General features: G+C 43.3%; 1 protein-coding gene across 1 annotated transcript; it reads left to right on the top strand.

Annotated features, from left to right (window-relative positions):
• Positions 1–2976: 2976 nt before the first annotated feature.
• LOC139169419 (uncharacterized) lies at positions 2977–8306 on the top strand. The gene is made up of 2 exons (XM_070755507.1): positions 2977–5124; positions 5283–8306. Exon 1 carries the CDS (start codon positions 3786–3788, stop codon positions 4848–4850), a length of 1065 nt encoding a protein of 354 aa, XP_070611608.1. The 5' UTR covers positions 2977–3785; the 3' UTR covers positions 4851–5124; positions 5283–8306.
• Positions 8307–10542: the final 2236 nt, after the last annotated feature.

Genomic DNA, 10542 nt, shown 5'->3' with positions numbered 1-10542 from the left:
CCAGAAAATCACTTTGACATTTTAAAAGGGAGTTTTTTCTGCTTTTCTGTTGATAAAGACTTTTGGGGGTTTTTTCCTATCATGTGGTGTGTGTCTTTCTGGACTAATTACCCTGTAATTACGGGGGGTTGGGACCAATGTTCACTCTAATTTTTTTCAGTGTGGGCAGAAAAGTATAGTGTCTGAGCGGCAGTCCCTTTGGGTCTGGGCGGCATAGAAGTATAAATAAATAAATAAATAAATAAACAAGAAAAAAATTCCCTTCTTTTTTATTAAAAGAAATTAATAATAAAACAAAACCAAAATCTATTACTATTATTACTATCTTCTCCTCTTTTTCTATCCCTGTCTCCTCCCCCCTTGTGTGTGTGTGCGTGTGCGCATGTGTGTGTGTGTGTGTGTGTGTGTGTGAACTCTTGAACCATTTCCAATAACAGGTGAGGGCTATTGGAAATGGTTCAAGAGTTTACACACATACACGCACACACACATGCTGCGAGAGGGGTGGGGCGGGCATTCCCGAAGCGCGCGGAGAAAACCCTCTCTCGCAGCCCCCTGGCTGGGAGCGCGGATGAGTAGGAGAAACCGCAGCCGCTACAGCGACCGCCACGGCAGAAGTCACGCCCCAAGGCAGGAGGAGGAGAAAGCCGGAGAGGGGGTGGATCGGGCGGGCGAGGGCAGTGCCCTGAGGCCAGGGGCGGTGGGGGCCAGAGGCACCATGGGGAGGCAGGGGCGCCCACAGCTCTCTTTCCTTCCACCCATGTCTACTGCTGGCGCCTCCCTGCCCTCACCCCCCCCCCCCACGGGCTGGCAGGGGGATGGGGAGCGCACGTCCGTGGAAAAGGGTGCATGGGGGTATTTTGGGGTGCACACATGCGCACACGTGCAGCTTACAGTGAACAGTGGTTGGGACATGCTGGCAGAACACCAACCAGGTGGAATTCCACGCTGCATATTTTGGAAAGGATATGTGAGCAGCAGCAGGCAATAGTGGAGTTCCAGCTTCAAATCCCCCGGGTAAGTAGAAGTGCAGACCAACAGCACTTTACCACCAATGACTGGGCCTCCATGAGGGACATTTGTGCCATACTGCAGTGCTTCCAGAATGCCACTGATATGGTCAGTGCTCATAATGCCATCGTCAGCGCTACCATCCCCATCCTTTGCCTACTGGAAAAAACCCTTCAGGTCATGACAGAGGATGTGATGGTGGCACAGGAGGAAGCAGAGGAGGAGGAGTGGGAGGAGGAGGAAAGCCCATTTTCCTAGGCAGCAGGGGAGTGCATACGTGGCTCGCAGGGTGGGTGGCTGGGCTGACAGCAGCCGGGTACTCCGCTGTCCAGCCAGTGGAGAGTTTTGGGGGAGGAGGAGGACTTGCAGCAGGGTGGCCCCCAGTGCAGCTCACGGGCATCAATGGAGCATGGCTGGAGGGAGGAGCAGGAGGAAGAGGAGGAGGAGAGACCTGTTACTGGCAACCTCTCTTTGACTCAGGGCAGCATGGCTCACATGAGCCACTACATGCTCCAGTGTCTGCGCAATGACCCCAGGGTAGCTCGCATCATCACCTCTGCCAGTTACTGGGTGGCCACCCTGCTGGATCCCCGGTATAAGGACAACATCACCTCCTTGATCCCAGCACTTGAGTGGGAGCGCAAAATGAGAGAGTAAAAGCGTGCGCTGGTGGATGCACTAGTGGCAGAGTTCCCACAGGACTTGGAGGGCTCAGTGGTGGCACGCGGAGTAGGAGGGGGACACAGTCGCCAACGCAGCTGGGGCACTGGCAGCACCTCACAGGGGTGGGTGAACATGGCCACAATGTGGAAAAACCTATTCCATCGTCCCACACATCCCCCACCAACGGATGTGATGGCCCATAATACCAGATTGCAGAATGTGACACGCATGGTGGATGACTACCACCATGCGTCTCATAGTACTTAGTGATGCCTCCACCCCCTTCAATTTTTGGGTAGGTAAATTGGACACATGGCCAGAGCTTGTCCTCTATGCCCTGGAGGTGCTGGCCTGCCCTGCAGCAAGTGTCCTCTCCGAGCGTGTGTTCAGCACCGCAGGAGGGGTCATCACTGACAAAAGGATCCGGCTATCCACAGACAATGTGGACATACTTACATTCCTTAAAAATAATGAACCAGGCATGGATCCCAGGTGACTTGGCTGTGCCACCACCTGAGTGAGTGGTTAGAGTGTTTGCTACCACCACCACCTCCTCCTCCTCCTCCTCTGCCACTTCCAACTACATCATCTCCCCCACCCAGACAGCTGTAAAATTCATGACTGTATATATTTAGGTTTATTTTTATGTAAATATTTGTGTATACATTTAAAGCTGTATATATTTCTGTATATTCATATATATATATATATATATATATATATATATATATATATATATATATATAAATCCTCATGAATTGATTTGTGTACATATGTATTTACTTATTCACTTTTGTATATATGTACATATTAGGTTGTGGATGAATTTAGCCATCCACACCTGTATATATGACTCACTTTGCTTGCGTTTGTATATATTTATTTATGTATATATATATATATCTGTTCAGGTATTTCTTTCCGTATAAATTTCTTTCTGATTTTATTTCTTTCTTAATTCAAGTATTTATTTCATACTTTCATTTTCTGTTATATATATCTGTTCAGGTATTTCTTTCCATATAAATTTCTTTCTGATTTTATTTCTTTCTTAATTCAAGTATTTATTTCATACTTTCATTTTCTGTTATGTTTGGGAGCACCTTTGCTACCCCATTGATGGCTGGGCAATTGCTCTGTGTCACGCTGAGAATTGCCAGCCACCAGAGACATTCAGTAGTTAAAGAGTTAATGTGTGTTTTTCCCTCTGATCACACCTCCTCTTACATCACTCCCACAATTCATATCTTTCCTACATGTCACATGCGTCTGCTCACGTCACACAGCATTCCAATCTATACTCTTCTGTGTGTTCAGCCATGTTCCGCTTGCTTGATAAGTGCCGCTTCTTGGCACAATGCATTTTTATTCTGTTTTCTAAATAAAGTTTGTGTTACTCCTGATTCCTGACTGCCGAGACTCATTAGAAAATTCCATCCATCCCAAAATGGTAAGCAGAGACGATGGTTTACAAAATAAAGCAAAGATAACTTCTCTGCTTTTGAAGAAACAAACATGGAGACTTCGGCAGGAGACGCCTCCAAAGAGAGATTCACAACTTCAACCGAGCTGCCTAGCTTCACTTCAAAGCAACAGATAAGTGAAATTCCTAATCTGCTTCTTTTAACTGAACGTATAAATCCTAGTCTGCAAGAGAATTTGCCAGAATTGAGAGGCAGTCAAACTGTCCCTGATATTACTAACTTCTTCCCTGCAAAGCAAAAGGCATTTCTCTGTGAAAACCAAGGCTCTTTGAAAACTGGTGTTTTGAATCTTGAACTTAGCAAGCAGGCTAATTTAAAATGCACTATTGAAGCCACTGAAACAGAAACAAATTCTTATCAGCTAGAAACTATGCCAAATATTCTTGAAGCTCTGCCAAAACCCAAAGTTAATGAGAACCAGGCCTTGATAAAGCTTTCCGAACTAGCTTCAAAAGAATACCAGTCCTCCTTACAATGTATTGACATGCAAACTGCAAATGTTCTAGCAAATGATTTGAGGCTTGAAATCAATGATACGCAAAAATGTTTATTACAATTGAAGCTAGACAGTGCACATGATTAACACAATCTAAGAAGAAACTGGTTGATGTCTGTTATGCAAAATTAATGAGAAAACAGATTATACTTGATAAGATAATAAGCTTGCAGTTAAAGTTTTGCCAGGAAGAAATATGTGATTTACCAGAACAAAGGGAGAAAATGGAGCCTGTCCAGAGACAGCCCAATGACATCATGCATTCCTTAGCACTCAAGGAACTAGGTGCAGCACCACCCAGTGGCCAAACTAAGAAAATACCTAGCTCAACTTATCCTCAGGAATTTGGCTCAGTTCCAACCCAGATCCAAAATGCGCCACCTGGTGACCAGATTATGCAACTGCACCAAAATGTTGTTTTATTGCCAGAAGGCTCAGAAACGCCATCCAATGACCATTTTAAGCAATGCAAGTCACCAGAAAATTTAGATGGCCAGAAAAATGTTGATTTGCGCCAGAAGGATTTCTTTTTAGATTTCCAAATGAACAAAGAAGCTTCAGCAGAACAATTCTACTCTGCAGACAAAGAAATGTTTGTACCTCAACAGACATTTTCGCAACAAGTACCCCAACAAAGTCAAGGGGTGCAATTCTCACAGGTACAACCGCCACAAGTTCCTGCTACACCCGTGCAACCGGCGCACATTCCACTTCAGTCGGTTCAGCCATTATTGGCACCACGTCCTCAGCTACAGCAACAGATACCGACTGCAATTCAAGTGCAATTTTCTGCCTTGCCACCATTAAAAGAAGAAGAAATCATCATGGAACGCATGCTTAAATCAAGATCAACTACTACTAGAGCTCCAGTGAGTCGTGGTTACCAACGAAGAAGTAACCAGTCCAGAAGATCAGATTTTCAACGCTCTCAATCTGCTGATCCACAACGCTCTCAATATCCTGCCCAGCCCAGAGGAAGAGGTTCCAGAGGTGGCAGACACAGGGGTTCCAGTACCTACAGATCAGCTCAACCAGGTTCCAAAGGCGAATCACACTCTACAATCAATACCGTGCTTCTTAAAAATGTTCCTGATTCAAATTGTGAGTATAGCACAAAACATTTATGGATTGTAGATAGCGGAGCTGCTTTTCACATTACTCACCAAAAGGAACTGAATTACATGAGTCCGACATAAGGAGGTGTATGGATTCTCAAATAACCTATCCCGAGTCGAAGGAGAAGGAACTATCTACATAGATGAACTGAACCAGATGATTCCACGCGTTCTCTACATTCCAGAATCCGAAAGCAACATACTCAGCCTTCATCGCCTAAACCAAGACTTAGGCTACAAAGCTATGCTCCTGAACTATGATATCCACATTATTAGAAATGGAACTGTTGTCGCACACGCCATTCCGATTGGTGGTGTTTTCTACCTGAAGCTGATTTTTCGTTCACTGGTAGATGTAAGTATAAGTGTTCCAAACCATGAAAGCGCAGGCCCAGAGAGAAAACCTGCTGCTATTATAAAATCAGAGGCTCATAAAGCCAATGAATCTCAAGGTGTTCTGCATAATGTTGCAAATGCTAAACCTGTACTAACAAATAAACCTTTTCATTCCAGGTGCATCCACCGTTGGCATCGACGCTTGGGCCATGCTTCATATGATGTTTTATCCAAGATGCCCGAGTGCGTGAACGGTTTCAAAGTCGATAGTAATTGTCCAATTTATCTCGACTGTTTTGTTTGTAACAAATCTAAATCAAAGGCTGCCCCCATTGCTAAGCATGCCCTTCGTTTGTCTTCACGCATTTTCGATTTGGTTCATACCGACATTGTCGGTCCATTTCGGCCTACTAGGGGTAACAATAAGTATTTCTTAACAATTGTTGATAGTTTTTCTCGATATGGTTTTGTCTATCTAATGAAACAAAAATCAGAGACGTTTCAGATCTTTACAGACTTTGCTGCAAAGGTCTACAATCAATTCGGTGTCCGTATCAGAAGAATCCAAAGTGATCGTGGCGGTGAGTTCATGTCTCAGCGATTCCAGAACTGGATGAGACGCAAAGGAATACGGCACCAAGCTTCAGCCCCTTACACTCCTCAGCACAACGGGATTGTTGAGAGACGCCAAGGTGTTCTACAGACTATGTATTGCTGTCTCCTAGAAGACGCTGATCTCGACAATGCTTACTGGGGCGAAGCACTAAGGTATGCAAACTACCTTGTTAATCGTACTTGGAGCAGTGTTTTAAAACAAACTCCATACTACATGTTTTATGGGAAGAAACCCGACATTCAAAACCTTCACATTTTTGGCTCGTATGACATGGTTAACATTCCACTGGCTCAAAGAAAGAAGGGCGGTCCAGTGGCAGAAAGACTGAGATTGATAGGTTTTGATGAAAGTTCCAAGTACTACAAATTTACTGACTCTAACTACAGAGATATTGTTTCCAATTCAGCTAAATTTGAGGAAGATGCAAATTGGTCCAGAATACACAGTAATGATACTTCAGTTTACTTTCCTAAAGATGTCCAAGGTACAGCGCAACCTGATTCTCAGATAGCTGTTCCAGATGTTCCAGATGTTCCAGCTGTTCCAGATGTTCCAGATGTTCCAGATGTACAGTCTTCACCAGTCGCAGATGATGTTACTAGCGATGCAAATGAAGACGGATATGACCAAAATGAATGGACCATGGTTCTAAGACGTTCCAAGAGAACCACAAAAGGAGTTCCTCCTCAGAGATATCAAGCGCAAGAAGCTCAAAAACTGTTTCCTGTCATTTGCAACAATGTTTTACTTCCTCCCGATAATTTTCATCAAGTAAGACATTTACCTGAACCTGAACAAGAAAAATGGTATGATGCCATGCAAGCTGAACTTGACAGTTTAAAGAAACTTAAGGTGTACAAACACGTTGACCCTCCAGACGACAAAAGAGTTATTGGTACACGATGGGCCTACAGAATTAAGCGAAAGCCAAATGGTGAGGAACTATACAAAGCAAGATTAGTAGCACAAGGCTTCACTCAAACTTTTCCAGATGATTACACTGATACTTATTCACCTACTGTCAGAAATAAAAGTGTCAAAATCGCCTTAACAACTGCCGCTGCCCTAAACTTAGAAGTTTTCCAGTTCGATGTCGAAACTGCTTATCTGAATGCTGATCTAGATGAAGAAATCTACGTGAAAGGTGCACCCGGATTCCAGGACCAGGAAGGACGTGTCTGGTGCCTGCAAAAGAGTCTGTACGGATTGAAACAATCTGGTTTAATGTGGCATAGATGTCTAATTGACAAGCTAAATTCAGTGGGCTTTATTAAGTCCGACTCTGATGAATGTGTGTTTACAAAAGGGCAAGGTAATGTTTATGAAATTGTTCTTGTTTATGTTGATGATATTGTTTACATTGGTCCAAATCAATGCATGAGTGAGATTTTTGCAAAAGGTTTAGAAAAACACTTTACACTGAAAAGCTTAGGACACATTCATGATCACTTAGGAGTTCAGATTCAGAAAACTCAGAAGGGGTTTAGCCTCTCACAAGCAAACAAAATTGATCAACTTTTGCAACAATGCAACATGGCTGATGCGCGCCCATGTCGGTCTCCAATGCAGACAGACTTTTACAAGTTGACATACCAAAACAGTCCTTTGTTTAAGGACCAAACACTTTATCGCTCAGTCATTGGGTCACTGTTATACATTAGCAGTTGGACAAGACCCGACATTTCACTTAGTGTGAATTTGTTGTCACGACACGTAGGCAATGCAACTACATTTCATTGGACATGCATAAAGAGATTGCTCAGATACATGAAGCACACCATGGACATGAAGTTGTTCCTGGAACCAGAACACAACAAGTATCCTGAATTGATTTGCTATGCAGATTCCGATTGGGCAAGTGATATTGAAACTCGTCAAAGTACTTCTGGTTTTATAATGTTTTTGAATGGTTGTCCAATTTATTGGAGAGTTAGAAAGCAGAAATTTATTTCTTGTTCCTCCACTGAGTCCGAATATGCTTGTGTTTCTGACTGTTGTAATGATTTAATCAATGTTTCTGCTCTCATTAATAGTATCTGGGCTGATCCAATGAAACCAATTGTTATTATGGAGGACAATACTTCAGTAAAATTCATTGCTGAAGCTGAATATGTGGGAGCCCGTTCACGGCACATCGACTTAAGATATAAGAATGCAAGAAAATATGTGCAACAAGGATTCGTGAAACTACAATATGTGCCTACAAATGAACAGATCGCTGACGTGCTGAATAAACCACTGCCAGTTGACCAACACGAATACATCTCAGAGAAAATGTGCCTTATGTGAACCAATGTACCTGATGACTACCAAAGAAGGGGTGTCACGCTGAGAATTGCCAGCCACCAGAGACATTCAGTAGTTAAAGAGTTAATGTGTGTTTTTCCCTCTGATCACACCTCCTCTTACATCACTCCCACAATTCATATCTTTCCTACATGTCACATCCGTCTGCTCACGTCACACAGCATTCCAATCTATACTCTTCTGCGTGTTCAGCCATGTTCCGCTTGCTTGATAAGTGCCGCTTCTTGGCACAATGCATTTTTATTCTGTTTTCTAAATAAAGTTTGTGTTACTCCTGATTCCTGACTGCCGAGACTCATTAGAAAATTCCATCCATCCCAACACTCTGACCCTCCCCATCCATTTGGCCTCGCAATCATGTCAGACTAATCTCATTGATTTCTTTGACTATGCCACAAAGTTGTTGGATGAAGGTGGTGCCGTGGATATTGCCTACCTAGACTTCAGCAAAGCCTTTGATACGGTTCCACATAAAGAGCTGATAGATAAATTAGTGAAGATTGGACTTAATCCCTGGATAGTTCAATGGATTTGCAGCTGGCTGAAGCGTAGACATCAGAGAGTTATTGTTAATGGCGAGTATTCTGAGCAAAGTCAGGTTACAAGCGGTGTGCCACAAGGGTCTGTTCTGGGTCCTATTCTTTTTAATATGTTTGTGAGTGACATAGGGGAAGGTTTGGTAGGGAAGGTTTGCCTATTTGCCGATGACTCTAAAGTGTGCAATAGGGTTGATATTCCTGGAGACGTCTGTAATATGGTAAATGATTTAGCTTTACTAGATAAATGGTCAAAGCAATGGAAACTGCAGTTTAATGTTTCCAAATGTAAAATAATGCACTTGGGGAAAAGGAATCCTCAATCTGAGTATTGTATTGGCAGTTCTGTGTTAGCAAATACTTCAGAAGAAAAGGATTTAGGGGTAGTGATTTCTGACAGTCTCAAAATGGGTGAACAGTGCAGTCAGGCATTAGGGAAAGCAAGTAGGATGCTTGGCTGCATAGCTAGAGGTATAAAAAGCAGGAAGAGGGAGATTATGATCCTGCTATATAGAATGCTGGTGAGACCACATTTGGAATACTGTGTTCAGTTCTGGAGACCTCACCTACAAAAAGATATTGACAAAATTGAACGGGTCCAAAGACGGGCTACAAGAATGGTGGAAGGTCTTAAGCATAAAACGTATCAGGAAAGACTTAATGAACTCAATCTGTATAGTCTGGAGGACAGAAGGTAAAGGGGGGACATGATCGAAACATTTAAATATATTAAAGGGTTAAATAAGGTCCAGGAGGGAAGTGTTTTTAATAGAAAAGTGAACACAAGAACAAGGGGACACAATCTGAAGTTAGTTGGGGGGAAAGATCAAAAGCAACATGAGAAAATATTATTTTACTGAAAGAGTAGTAGATCCTTGGAACAAACTTCCAGCAGACGTGGTAGATAAATCCACAGTAACTGAATTTAAACATGCCTGGGATAAACATATATCCATCCTAAGATAAAATACAGAAAATAGTATAAGGGCAGACTAGATGGACCATGAGGTCTTTTTCTGCCGTCAGTCTTCTATGTTTCTATGTTTCTCACACTCGTAAAAAAAAGATTTAATGGCCAGTTATCAACAGTTGCGGCCCTGGAGTGGGATCAGACTGGAATGCCCAATTATCAACAGTTGTGGCCCTGGAGTGGGCCTAGATTTGAATGCTTAGTTAACAATTGTTGTGGACCTAAACTAAATGCCCAGATATGAACTGTTGTGGCCCTGGAGTGGACCTACATGTCAAAGCCCAATTAACAAAAGTTGTGGACCTCCAGTGGATCTAGATTAAAAACAAAACAAAATGACCCTTTATATATCAATGCCTAGCTCTCCGTCTCTCTTGGTTTCTACTGCCTAACAACTCCTGTCCAGCCATAGCTGCCGTGCTCTTCTGAACAATAGATTGCGGTGAGATCTCACCAACTACAACACAGTAGAAGCAAATGTTATTTTTTTTGGCCTTTGAAGTTAAAGATCAGGCTTATGTAGCTGAATTGGGTACAGTTCTCCCATATTGGAGATACAAGCTGAACATTTCTTTCTCTACTGTTTTAGCTGGGTCTCCTACCCCTCCTAACCCTTGCATAAGGAGGCCCTGTCTCACATGGCCCGTCCTCCCAAATTTGCCCCCTTTGGGGGGAATATTGCAGACCATGGGGGGACACAAACTGAGGTCATAGTGGCCCCCTCAAAGAGACAATGGGTCCCCCCTTCCTGAATCCCCCACCCCTCTCCCTGGGTGTCCTACCCCTTGCATACAGAGATAACTTCTCACGTGACCCACCCTCCAAAATTTACCCCCTTCGGGAGGCAATATTGCACCCCAAAGGGGAGGGGCTCCCATGACTTCAATCGGGTTTGGGTTCAGCCACCGAGTTCGGCGGCTGAACCGGACTCCGCTGTCAAGTTTGAGTCTTCGAAGAGGGGCGGCATACAAATCTAATATATTATTATTATTATTATTATTATTATTA

The sequence above is a fragment of the Erythrolamprus reginae genome, chromosome 6 (assembly GCF_031021105.1).
Source record: "Erythrolamprus reginae isolate rEryReg1 chromosome 6, rEryReg1.hap1, whole genome shotgun sequence".
Lineage (NCBI taxonomy): Eukaryota > Metazoa > Chordata > Lepidosauria > Squamata > Dipsadidae > Erythrolamprus > Erythrolamprus reginae.
The sequence above is the reverse complement of the archived record's forward strand: the minus strand, read 5'-3'. Positions and strand labels throughout refer to the sequence as shown.

Bases quoted from the DNA above. Each gene is read 5' to 3' on its own strand.
- LOC139169419 (XM_070755507.1), top strand. From the start codon at position 3,786: ATGAGAAAACAGATTATACTTGATAAGATAATAAGCTTGCAGTTAAAG.